General features: G+C 39.7%; 1 protein-coding gene across 14 annotated transcripts in view; it reads right to left on the bottom strand.

Moving 5' to 3' along the window:
* The window catches only part of Git2 (GIT ArfGAP 2), a 50,964-nt gene extending 37,699 nt beyond the window's left edge, over nucleotides 1-13,265 (bottom strand). For all 14 annotated transcript variants that reach the window (XM_077108844.1, XM_077108848.1, XM_077108846.1 and 11 more), the window contains exons 1-7: nucleotides 13,085-13,265; nucleotides 8,877-9,010; nucleotides 6,905-7,017; nucleotides 6,191-6,296; nucleotides 4,196-4,282; nucleotides 3,955-4,085; nucleotides 1,160-1,254 (exon numbers count right to left, since the gene is read on the bottom strand). In XM_077108844.1, the coding sequence (XP_076964959.1) occupies nucleotides 1,160-1,254; nucleotides 3,955-4,085; nucleotides 4,196-4,282; nucleotides 6,191-6,296; nucleotides 6,905-7,017; nucleotides 8,877-9,010; nucleotides 13,085-13,136 (718 nt within the window). In that variant the 5' untranslated portion in view covers nucleotides 13,137-13,265. The remainder of the gene's footprint in view (nucleotides 1-1,159; nucleotides 1,255-3,954; nucleotides 4,086-4,195; nucleotides 4,283-6,190; nucleotides 6,297-6,904; nucleotides 7,018-8,876; nucleotides 9,011-13,084) is intronic.
* Nucleotides 13,266-13,680: the final 415 nt, after the last annotated feature.

Here is a 13,680-nt window from a genome sequence, read left to right as displayed (position 1 = left end):
GTCTCAGGTTGCCACTCACTCATATCAGAAGTAAAACAAACAGGACCCTCAATACCAGCTTGATGGCATTTCAAGTTCCTTAATCCACCACTTGGATTTTACTTACTCTTCGGAGTCCTTAGAGAGCTGCCCTGAGCATTTGGTCCAGGGTTTTTAGTGCCAATCCCCAGGAGACAGGATGGGGTGTGACTACTCCATCTTATTCAGTGGTGAAACTGCACCAGGGGCTCTTAACTCTACTGTACAATCAGGGTGGATAACCACAATGGACATGTATGTGGACATTATGATCAGGTGTTGGCAAACTATGCACAGCTCTGAACAGTAAATATTTTAGGCTCTGTGGTGTCCTGTGACAATACATCCTATTCAACTCTGCCATTGTTGTGTGAAAGCAGCCATATACAAGATGTGAGTTGGTCCGTCTAGTTTGCAATTAAACTTTTTTTTTTCCGGCAGGGTGGGTGGGTACTAGGGATTGAACTCAGGGTTACTCAACCACTGAGCCACATCCCCAGCCCTATTTTGCATTTTATTTAGAGACAGGGTCTCACTGAGTTGCTTAGCGCCTTGCTTTTGCTGAGACTGGCTTTGAATTCACGATCCTCCTGCCTCAGCCTCCCGAGTTGCTGGGATTACAGGTATGCACCACCATGCCTGGCTTGCAATTAAACTTTAATGAAACAGGTGATAGGCTGGGTTTGGTTTACAGACCATGGTTTGCAGATTCCTGTTCCCTATCACAAATAAGATGACTAGATACAGGTAAAATCACATTTGGACTTTTTTTCTATCCTTAGCAGAATTCTTCAAATCAGTACAAAAGTTGTTGCTTTGTTCTTCCTTTGCTAGTTCCATGATGTTCAAGAATTGTGGAGCACATTCAACACTGGGAGGATTATGCTCTTTGATTCTGGAGAAGCCACTTCTCCAGAGCTAAAAGGAAGTTTTACAAACTAAAAGTTCAAGGGGATTTAACCAACTTTGTATCTTTTACATAGAGCTGAAAATTCAACCATCATCTTTTCCTATAAAGAAATTACTCCCAATTTTCTGAAGGACATTAAAGAAGAGGAGGTCATAAAAAATAGTGTCCTGTCTTGTTTTCCCAGAACCTTCCAGAGTGGAGGTGTGGCGAGGTCATTAGCCTTTCACTTACCAGGTTTCCTGCCGCAGAGATAGAAGGCCAGTCTGTCTGTTAGCTCGTACTGTATTTCCACAAGGCGTTCTGCCAGCTCATGGTGCCCTCCTTGCCTACCAAGAGAAAACAAAGTACCATTGATATCACTCAGGATTCACTGGCTGGAGAGTAGGAAAGTACAAAGACATCCCCTGAGACACCTGAGCAGCTTAGCAAACATGACTTTTTAGAATAATCAACTTTTTTTTTGGTGAGGTAGATAACTGTTAAGATCTACTTTGAGTCCTATTTTTATAAATTGTTTATAAAACAATTTGAACTACCCATTTCCTTTATTAATGCACAAAACAGAATACTTAATGGGAAATTCAAAGACTCATGAGAGATTTAAAGAAAGCGGTTCCAAAAAATTAATTTGAATGTTTCTAGAAACATACAATGTCCAGACCTCACCCTTGGAAATTCTGAATCATAGGCTGGGATGGGCCTGGGCATCAATATTTTGAAGAAGGCCTTTCCCTTGGATGATTCTGAGGCAGCCAGTCTACCTCTGGATGAGTCTAGAAACCACTTCTAGAGCTACAATTTAGGCAGAGACAAACCAACCAAATGCAAAGCTCAGACCTAAGCTACTTTTATCTTTTTCTTCCTTTGCCTTTCTTCATTCATGAAATAAATATTGAAGCTACTTGGAACCTTTTAGTAACAACACTTATAAATAAATTATTAGATTGAAAGACTATTATATGTGAGGTTTGTCTGAGGAAATTCCAAAGTAAATGATAAAGTACTTAGTGCAGACTCTTTCCCTCTTCAAAGATCAAATCTAGTTTCAACCAGTTTCTTTTCCTACTATTCAAAAAACTATAAAATACTCTAACTTACCACACATCTTTGATTTATTTTTACCATTCCATGTCTTTTGTTTCACTTTTTAAAAATTTGTTCTTTTGTTAGAAATACGTGACAGTAGAGTGTGTTTTGACATATTGTACCTACAAGGACTATAACTTATCCTAATCAGAATCCCATTCTTGTGGTTGAACATGACGTGGAGTTTCACTGGTCGTGTATTCATGTATGAACATAGGAAAGTTATGTCCAATTCATTCTACTGTCTTTCCTATTCCCATGCCCCTCCCTTCCCTTCATTCCCCTTTTTCTAATCCAATGAACTTATGTTCTCTCCCCACCTTTATTGTGTGTGAGCATGCACATATCAGTCAGAACATTCGGCCTTGATTTTTTTTTTTTTTGGCATCAGCTGATGTCAATTAGCACGATAGCCTCCAGATCCATCCATCTACTGGCAAATGCCATAATTTCATTCTTCCTTATGGCAGAATAATATTCCCTTGTCTATATGTACCACATTTTCTTTAACTATTCATCTGTTGAGGGGCACCTACATCACATGTTTTTTTCTCATTTTAAAAAATCTGTAAATCACAAAACATTCTATAACTGATGGTATGTGATAATTTAACTGGCAGAGCTTTTTTCTTTTTTAGTGCCATATGAAGTAATGATGCACTGTAGAATCAATGAAGTTGCAGGTCTGGTGAAGTATTGTATTGCTGTGGTCATTCTCACGTGTGCTTGGATGTCTTCAGTAGAGTCTCCAGCTGTGCTGAATGTGCCTGTCTGCCCATCTCCAGACCTTGACTCTGCCTTCCCCTCCCCTGGATCGATGTAGTTCCTCATTTGCATGCCCACAAATAACCCATTCTTTAACTAAAGGAATTTCCTAATCTTTTGGGCCACAATGAGGAAAACTTAAATATGCTCTTTAAGACCTATTGTCCATTTTGCCAATGAATCACATATTATTTTGCCTCAGTGAACTCTTTCAGGTACTTATAAATCATCTCTTCCAAGAGAGAATAAATTTGGGAGGACAGAGTTTATTCATTTATCCTCATTTATTCTCTATGTATGGCACTTTGCAGTTAATAAAAGAAATTTGAAAAAAGAAGGAAAGATGATTGATCTTCTATCATTTAAATGATACTCAAAGCTAACTGATGGATTACTTGTTTTTCAGCCTTTCATAACCTTTAAATAAAGAAAAATTACAAGGATTTTACAGTGAGAACTCAGATGTTCTATCTAAAAATTACAACTAAACATTTATTACATTTGTTTTATTACATATGCATCCATAAATTTGCTTTTAAGTTCAAGCAATGATTAAGAATATTAAAAAATTGAGACAGGTATGGTGGTGCAAGCCTGCAATCCCAGCTATATGGGAGGCTGAGGCAGGAGGATCCCAAGTTTGAGGTCAGTCTCAGCAACTTAACAAGACCCTATCTTAAAATACAATAGAAAAAGGGCTGAGGGTGTAGCTCTGTGATAGAGTGCCCCTGCGTTCAATCCCCAGTACTGCAAAATAAAACAAAGAGTGGGTCTCTAATTCATGATACCTGATTTGCACTCTAATTATGGCTCAAATAGCAGGCATGGTAAAGGACCAAGTTAAAGACTAGAAGCTAAGCACATGAGTTTTATGATTCTACACTTCCCTGATTTTTCCAGGCTACTCTAGAATGTGTTTGAAATGCCTTTTTTTTTCCTGCAAAATAATAGAATATAAATCTTCAAAGGGGCTAAACATTAATCATACACAACTCATGACTCATACCGAACACACAGAGAAGTGTCAAGAATCTGTTTCTTTTATTTTTTTTAGTAGCTGACGGACCTTTATTTTATGTATTTATATGTGGTGCTGATAATAGAACTCAGGGCCTCACACATGCCAGGCAAGTGCACTACCGCTGAGCCCCAGCCCAAGAATCCCAGTTTCTTACCTTGCATAATCAACAGGAGTTTTCCCACTAGAATCATGCGTGCCCGGGTCTGCTCCATATACTGCCAATAATTCAGCCTGTAAAATCTGCCCTGCTTTGGAGGCGACATGGAGTGGGGTGTTTCCTTTTTCCTAAGAATAATTAATAAAAAGTTGTCAGAAAAGCAAATTAGACAAACTAAAGGCTATTTGAATACAACTCAGTTTCAATTTAATATCTGAAGCAATTCACGTTTTCTTACAGGATGAAAGAAATTGGCTTGGGCTCCTAAAGACAACAGTCTCAGACAGGTTTCAAGATTTCCAGTTCTCACACTTGAATGGAGTTGCTGAAAAACACATAAATAAAAGAGAATTTTCAAAAGCACCAGGAATGAGATAGTAGAGCAGCTGGTAGACTATTTTAACATACACAGCTTTAATAACACATAATCTTTATTTGGCTCAGTACCCTTTGCTGGTTACAACCATTCCTGAATTGGAGGGAGATCAGGTTGACCTGCCCAAATGCAAGACTCATTCAAACAAGTGGCAAAACCAGAACCTGAGTGAGAGACAATATGAGGAGGATGGTTGCATTGGCTTTGAAGTCTGACAGATCTGAATTTCAATCTCTTGCCCCTTCAACCTGTAGGACTTTGAGAAAGTTCCTTAAGTAAGCTGACCCTCAGTTTCCTCATCTTTTAAAATAGTGATAACAGCCAGCCATGGTAGTACATGCCTGTAATCCTAGACAGAGGTTTGGGAGGCTGAGGAAGGAGGATTGAGTGTTTGAAGCCAGCCTTGGCAACTCAGTGAGGATGTAGGCAACCTAGTGAGAACCTGTCTCAAAATAAAAAATAAAAAGGGTTGGGAATGTGGGGTTCAATCCCTGGTACCAAAAAAAAAAAAAAAAAAAAAGGAGTGATAATAATGCTACCTATTGACAAGGTTATTGTAAGGATTCAATGATATAATAAAGTGCTTGAAGAGTTCAGATGCCGTTATTAAAATAATAATTATTAGTTGCTGTCATTGTTACTGAACCTAGGGATTCAAATCCTATGCTATGCAAGTTACAGGACTCTGCCTTACACTGTACCCTCTCCACAATGCTATTCCTGACTTATACACAATGATTTCCAGAAGTCTCTCAGGGTGGGAAATAGGGCTGTGGCACACCAAATTCTGTACTATTGCAGAAAAGTTCATCACCAGTAAGAAGATGAGCTGACTTCCTTAAAGGCTCTAAGATTCAATAACCCTCATCATAGGAATGGAAAAACTACTCTAGCACTCCATTCAAATACCTTTATTTTTTTTGAAAAGCTGGTTAAAAAGAAAACCCCCTGAGTCTTATTAACTAGAGGAAGTAACAATTATACACTTCTATGCAAAATTTAATATTCTGAACTGTGATCATCGCCCCTGCTCCATGCAGTGAGATTTGTCAGAAACAACGTTTTGGGAATACAGATGTGCATTTCTTATGGCATCCCTCAAAAACATGCTGAAGCCACATAAAGAAAACCATCCACTCATTCCACAAGTATAATGAACGATTCTGTGTGCTACAGCTTTGGGTCACACCCTATTTTCTGAAGACCATTCTTACTGCTCAACCTGGAAATCCAAGGAAGTTAGCCCTGTCTTTACTATGCTTTTCTAATACTTATTAGAAATAATGGTTTAAAAATTTTTCAGTCCCTTCTAGAAACAAATTTTGAGATGGTTCTAATTCCAAACATAAATAAAAATTTATCAAAATACAGTTTAAAAACCATATTGAGAAAACAAACAGCTTTGCATATACTTATTTCTCCCCTTTACCTTTGTACCCCATTACAATAAATGGCTTCCACTCGAATTAAAATTAGAGATGAATCTAGGCGTGGTGGGGCAAGCCTATAATCCCAGCAGCTCTGGAGGCTGAGGCAGGAAGATCACAAGTTCAAAGCCAGCTGCAGCAACAACTTAGCAGGCCCCAAGCAACTTAGTGAGATCTTGTCTCAAAATAAAACACAAAAAGGTCTAGAGATGTGGCTCTGGGTTCAATGTTGAATCCCCAGTATTAAAAAAAAAAAAAAAAAAAAATTAGAGATGAAACTGATTACAAAAAAAAGCTGATACTGATTATTTAATGTACAAAAATGAGTTTTTCTTTTTTCCCTTTTGAGCCCCCCCCCCCCGCCTTCCAAAAATAACAATATGCTGTCTCATCCAGATCTCTTAGGGACTTTCAAAAGGTTGTGACCCACCTTACTAAGATCTTTGGCAGTCACACTATCATCATCCCGGCAGGGTAAGCGGTGGACAAAGGCTAACATCTGATACTTGGCTCTGATGAATTCTGCTTTATTGGGACTGGTTCATAAACAAAAAAGAAAACAGTTCATTCACAGTGCAGATACAACATTCCCCAGTCTTTATACTGTAAAAAGAGAGGAAGTGGCCCACATCCCCCACTAAGTGAACAATGCTGAAATAAGTTTCAGGAGCAAGACCTGAAGTCTGAAAACACACATTAGTCATAATGACTGGGACTGCAGAATACCTGCTTTTTATAGCATTTTTCTTCTCTGTGTAATTTTCTCAATTGATTGCAACCCTAGGAGGAAGTGGCATTTAGTCTCATCTTATAGGTGAGGCCTACGGCAGACTGGTGCCCAGCACATAGATTTCTGATCTGCTTGCCTCTTGCTTGAGTGCTGAGGTTTCAATTTGATTACATCTATAGCCTCCAAGTCGTGGTCTCCAACTGGAGTAACCATTAACTCCTGTCCAGTAATCATGCAAAACAGACGGTCCCCACCTGCCTCATTCTGAGTTTCTACCAGCAAAGAGCTCATGTGCAACTGTGGTAACTACCTCCTGCACTGCCCTGGTGGAGGCTGATCAAAAATAGCTGTACTCCATTTAGTGGGTCCCATTTGTTATAAAGAAGTAGAAGTATTTATAAACATTCCACTCACTGCACTTTATCCTGTGGATTAGCTTTACGTCTTCCACTCGTAATGGAGGCAGGGTCCAGTAAAGAATGCTCCCATATAGAATTTGCACCATTGTTATATAAGGTCTCAACCATCTAAAATCAAGCAGTATGAAATCATATTTTAATTTTTTTACATAAATATTAGAAGAGAATCAGTGACAAGTAGAAAACAAAGCTCCTATACATATACTAAGATGTTTTGATTATTACTCATGTTATTGTTTTCTGATTTTAGAATGAGAAAGATGAACCTGTATTCGGGATCCAGTTTTGACCAGCAGGGCAGTCAAATCTTTAAATGGATTTGACTGTACTGTAGTCATATATTGAGGGATGAGGAACATTTTAGGGCAGTGTTTCCCAAGCCTGAACAAATACTATTTTACCCACATATTAGCTATACTAGTCACAACATTTTTCTTTAAATTTGCTCATTTTCAAAACTTAGATTGATAATTATGGTATGATGTGTTAGTTGCAGTTTTCTTATATACACTAACATAACACAACTATACAAATACATATTGGATTATGACCTACATCTGTCTTGAGTACCACTGATGGCTTATGTTCCATATTTTGGGAATTGTTGTTTTAGAATCAACCCTGGCATTTTAATTAAAATACTCAACTCTGAACTTAATTCAGATTCTATAACATAGTATGGCTTTGTAAATGCAGACCTGGGAACAGTATGCAATCCCTTTCATAGGACAATGGGCTATTGGAAACTTCTAAGCAAAAAATAATCCACACCTCCCAATTTCATCTCAAAGCAGACTCCTAAAATGTTTCCATCTTCTTTTTATATTCATAGAGATATTTTCACGTCAGAGATCCAAACCTACTTGTTTGTGCCCCTTGGTTCGTGCAAGCAAGTTTAAGGGCTATGCAGCTGCCACAGATTTAGTGATGTGTACTCAAGACAAACGAAGGCAAAAAGCACACTTAATCCTAAGTTCCAGGAGAACCTGAAGAATGTGTACCCCAAATAAAAGTACATGTAACATGACATCAGACCCCAAATAAGACAAAGAGCCCACTTAACACTCAATAGAGTGTTAGGCATGCAATCAAAACACATTAACTTAATTTGGTCTGATTAGTATTGACAGCTTCAAAAAATGTAAATAAGATACTTCAGAAATTTCTAAAGAACCCCAGTCCTCCTATTAAAGCAAAAAAAAAAAAAAGTTCTAAAGATATTAGCAGGTACTCAGTCAGGATTAGGTACAGTAATGAAAAGTTTTTCAGGCAGCAGCTTTTGGAAACAAAAGATGGGTTATTTAAAAACAATTTCTGGGGATAATCTAGAAGGTCAGCAGTGAAATATTACTAGAAAATTTTAATTTTTATCTGTCTATAATTGAGCTTTTGGAACAAGATTTATGTTAGGAGTGGAAAAAATTTTAAATGATAAATTCAATATGGAGAGTACTTATACTCTATATCAATGGGCAAAAACCTCTATTGGATTATGATCCAAACATTTTATAAGATTTAAGAAGTATACTAGGAAAAATAGCCATAGTGGCACAAGCCTGCTACCCCAGCTACTTGGGTTGGTGGGGCAGGGGGATTGAAAGTTCCAGGCCAGCCTGGGCAACTTGGCAAAATCCCCAGGTTAAAAAAAAAATATATGTGTGTGTGTATGTATGTATGTGTATTTATTTATTTATTATTTTTAAAAAAATATTTGTTAGTTATAGGTGGATACAATTATTATTTCATTTTTATGTGGTGCTGAAGATAGAACCCAGTGCCTCACGCATGCTAGGCCAGCGCTCTACCACAGAGCCACAACCCCAGCCCTGTATGTCTAGTTATATATACACACACATATATACATATATATACACATATATATACATATACACATAAACATATATTTTAGTTGAGAAATTTTATTTGCTAAAACATAAATTACAAACTGTGTTCTTCTTACCCCTTACCTGAAGCAGTGTTGGAGGCCACGGTGTGTGTTTCAGATGCCTTACTTGGGAGATATGACGCCCTAGACTCCGATGGACACTGCAACACTCATCACATATAAAAGTTCCCCTATTTACTGATGCCCAGGAAGGATCTGGAAAGATAATGAAATCTCAGTGACAAGAATACCAGCTGGTAGCTATACGACAGAATGGCAAAAGATATCTGATGTTTGGTTTTTCAGAAAAGCAAACCATTTTTGTTGTTTTAGCACGCTTGTCAACATATCGTGCTGGTAATCACACCCAATGACACTACCTACCTGGCTGATGAAGCACAATGTTAACTGACAACAAAGGGCCCTAAATGAACAGTTTCCTTCTTTCTGGTTCAGGGCTACAATCTATAACCCTAATGTGGATCTATCATCTTAGCTGGATGCTCTTTCATTCAACATAAGAAAAGCAAATTGAGAGTACAGATGAATCTCCGCAAAGAGCAAGATAATATAATTTTGACAGTGAATTATCCACACAGCGGTACCTAAAATAAATGAAATGACTACTGTCCTAATGCACTGCTACAAATCAACATGTCTACAAGTTAATGGAAAGCTGTGAGTGACAGGATTACTGAGTTGCTAGGGTTCTAAGGACAGGGAAATTTGGCCTCCTCTCATAGAAAATATTCTATGGTATCCATTAGTTGTTTATAACAAACTACTGAGTCCAAGCTTGCAAGTGATCCGAAAGAATAGAAGTTGCTTCACGGAGACAAAGATATAAGATAAAAATAAGTAATATATTTGATGTGTGTATTAATATTTTTTCTTTGAAATTCCACAGAGCTTCAATAGACATCCTTTCAAACAACAAGTAATACATACTTAGTAAGCAGGATGGATCTGCATAAGTAAACTGAACATCCAAAATAAAGACAAAACCCCAAATAAAGACAAACCTCTACCTTTCAAAAGATTCACAATAGGGCGACAACAGGTGACATCCAAGCTGTCTGGTCTAAGGATTCTATTTTAAAATTCTTCAATGTCCTCAAAAACCTCTAAAATGTATACACATCATCTTTACCATTTTTAACAGTTTATTCAAACCCTTTCAAACCATATAATAAAGTTATGGAGGGGGCTGGGGATATAGCTCAGTTGGCAGAGTGCTTGCCTAGCATGCACAGGCCCTGGGTTCAATCCTTGGTCCCAACAACAAAAAAAAAAAAAAAAAAAAAGAAAGAAAGAAAAGTTATGGGATTCCAATCAAAGACAAATACTGGCTCGTGTGGTGGTTAGGAGGACTGGCTGTGGAGGCACACATTCATGGTTTGAACCCCCATAACTGTCATTTCTTGCACAACGACCTCAGGCAAGTTACTTGAGTACCCTCACCATGGGTGAGGTGGGAATAAAACACATCTCCAGGGTGTGAGAATATAAAGTAGCTCTCCTATGGTAAGTATTCAAAAATATTAGCTGTTGTAACTTTTCTAAATTATTTTATAATTATCATTCAAATATTTTAAAGAACTCACTGAAATTCATGATCCCTGGAAAAAGTTTTTTGACTTGAAATACTTGTAACATCGAATGTTTCACACAAATACTGTGCCACTGTAATAGAAATTTCAGCAGTTTTTAGGCAACTTAAAGCTTTGATATATTTAAAATGAACTAGATTCACTAAAAAACAATATTTAAGAAGACATGCTTGCTGGGTGCATTGGCACATACATGCCTATAATCCCACCGACTTTGGGGGGTTGAGGCGGAAGGATCACAAATTCAAAGCCAGCCTCAACAACTTGGTGAGACCCTGTCTCAAAATATAAAATAAAAAGGTCTGAGGATGTGGTTCAGTGAGTAAGCACCCCTGGGGTGAATCCCTGGTACCAAAAAAAAAAAAAAAAAAAAAAAAAAAAAGGATATTATTGTAATTAAATGTTCACCATGAAAGAAACAAAGAAATTAAATACAACAATTCAGCAAAGTGTAACTGTGTCAGTACCACTATGCTATTCTAAAGAGCAAAAACCAGAAACATCAAGATGAAAGATCCCTATGAAGATACATCACACAACACTGCTAAGGACACAACAGGCTGAGAGCAGAGCTTTGGTTTTCACATATCATTCAGAGGATTCACAGTATTCTTGGAGGAAATTAAACAGGAACAAGATAACAACTAATTTGGTTTTTGAGTACTTCTTTAAACATCATGGATCAGAAAACCCACAGAAAGAATATCAGAATATTAACAACCTAGAAAAATTAAAACTGAATTTGTAGTAATGAGGTTGGATAAAACCCTTCCAGTTTATCTGGATGCCAGGGCTTAACTTAGGCTCCATGGTCACTATAAATTGACTTTGAAAATGTCTGCATCCTCCCTGACAACTTAGGTAAATTCTGTGGGAAAGAGTAAGTATAGGTACATTTTTCCAGGGAGAAGGCCTTAGTGCTCATCAGACTGTCAAAAGGGTCCCCTAATCCTATAGGTAACTCTTTCACCAGGGCATGTAGAAAAGGGAGCACAATCCCTAGCTGTTCAAATTCACAGAACACTTCAAGGTAGCCTCATTATGTTCAAAACAGGAAGGAAATGACTCAAGCCTCTGTAGGTTTGGTATTCAAGGCAACTAAAACGATACAATGGAAGAAAAAATGTTCTGAAATGCACAAGATGCTGCAAAAATACAAGATAGTATTTAGAGTGGCTACAGAAGAGCAATTTGCTTTTGCCCCATATACTCCATCAGGAACCAAACAATATGCATCTCAAGAGGAAGTTTGAAGCCAGACACATGTGAATCAAACTGATCACAGAAAGCTCAACTGAAAACACACAAGAAAAGAAGGAAGTGGAACAAATTAACATTTTTAGAGAAAATGACAGTCTGTATAAACTTGATGTATAAATCCTCTTCTTAACATCCTCCATTCCCATCTTCAAAGGAAATTGGAAACATCACCTGTACTATGCAACTCATGAAATAACCATATAAGGTTGAGTTATCACAATACAATTTAAAACCAGTCTTTGCTTTCAAGTGACAAGATGAAAATTGGAACAGTTGCAAAGCCACTGGTTTTCAAAGATTTACTTAAGATTGCTAATCGGACCCTATGGAACCAAAAAAAAAAAAAAAAAAATCATCTGGCATTTGAATTATTTCAAACTCAAAGTAGCTAAATCCAAGGACCAAAACCAACATATAATAATCAATTGAGTTCCAATTACTAAAACAGATCCGATTTTTAAATCTCAATAGTATGTGTTGGGAGAAGGGTTTGGGCCCTAGTGCTCATATATGCTTATATTACCAGTGACTGTGTGGGTGTCTGGTAACTGTAATGCATGTACCATTTAGAAATTCCTCGCTAGTTTTAGGGGACTGCAAGGGTTCTGAACTGAATAACAGAAAAAAAAAAAAAAAAGAAAGAAAGAAAGAAAAAACAGTAGCAGCAGCTCAGATGAAAGGATTCTTAGAAGAATCACTGAATCTCCCTAAACGTAGAGCATGGTACTCATCAGGTTATTCTCATCAGCAAAATGAGGAAATCAAGCCTTGGACAAAGTGAAGTCACCAGTCCAAGGTCATTCAGAGGCAAAATCCAGCGTGAACCTAGGCCCTTGGGATCTCCAAACTTGAGTCTCGCACTGACTCCTAAGAGCTGGTAGTGTGTGCAAGACCTCGACCTGCAGATTCTTCCCGTGGAGCGGCTGCCGGGATGTCAGGAGCAGAGACGTCATCCATCCAGACCCTCTGGCAAGTGTCCAAGAGCTGAGCTGGGAGTGTCGCCCACCCTGGGCTGGCGGGGCGGGGGTCTGGCGAGGGGTGACACCTGCAGCCTCTGGGGGCCGCAGCCGGGAGGACGCTCGCATTACTTCTGTAATCGGGTCTTCCTGTGGATTGCCCAAACCCTTTCCTGTCGGGGGAGCGGCCGCGAACCCCGCCGCCGGCCGGTCCCGGACAAGGGGGCGAAGGGGAAGGGAGGGAAGGGAGGGAGCGGAGGGCGGCGGCCCCACGGCCGCCCGGCTGACAGGCCCGGGGCAGGTCTGGTTCCAAGGCCACCCACCCCGGGGCCCCGCTCGCTACGACCTCGGCGGCGGGATGCGAGATTCCATCTCTGGAACTCGCCGGCCTCGAGGGGGCGGCTCCGGGACAGGGGTCCCGGCCAGGGGAGCATAGGGGAGCGGGCCCGGCCGGTGCGACTCACCCGGCCCGCTGCAGTCAGCGCACAAGTCGCTGCTCCGGAGCCTCTTCGACATGGCTCCCGCCTCCACCTGCCGGGAACCAGGGGCCCGGGAACCGCGAAGGCAGCGGCGGCGGCGGCGGCGCTTCCGCTCTAACGGGTCCCCTCAGCAGCGCTGGCGGCGGGCGCCTCTCCCCTCAGCGCCTCGCAGCCGCGGCGCAGCACGCAAGCGCGGGGAGGGGCTCTTCTGCGACTGGCAGGTCATGTGACCGGAAAGGGCAGTCTTCCTTGTCGCCATCTCAATTAAGGGCAGGTAACTGCCCCAGCATCCTCTATCCTGCTCCAAAATCCTCTTGCATTTGGGTCATCCTTTCTGGAAAAGATTCTCTTCCTCTCAGCACTGATTAATACCAGTCGAATCAGCAAAATCTCATGATTAGAACTCTGTATCCACGACCTCCCTGAAGCATTAAGTGGTTAAGTCAGGTTCAACCATTCATTCCTGTAGTCAAGAAATATGTATATTCCACACACTGTTCCAGGCACTGGAGAAAAGTCGGTAAGCAAAGAAAATAGCACTTTTGGTCCTAATGGAGCTTACGTTCTACTAAGGGTAGCTT

This window comes from Callospermophilus lateralis, chromosome 1 (assembly GCF_048772815.1).
Source record: "Callospermophilus lateralis isolate mCalLat2 chromosome 1, mCalLat2.hap1, whole genome shotgun sequence".
NCBI classification, from domain to species: domain Eukaryota; kingdom Metazoa; phylum Chordata; class Mammalia; order Rodentia; family Sciuridae; genus Callospermophilus; species Callospermophilus lateralis.
This window is presented reverse-complemented; position numbering and strand designations above follow the sequence as displayed.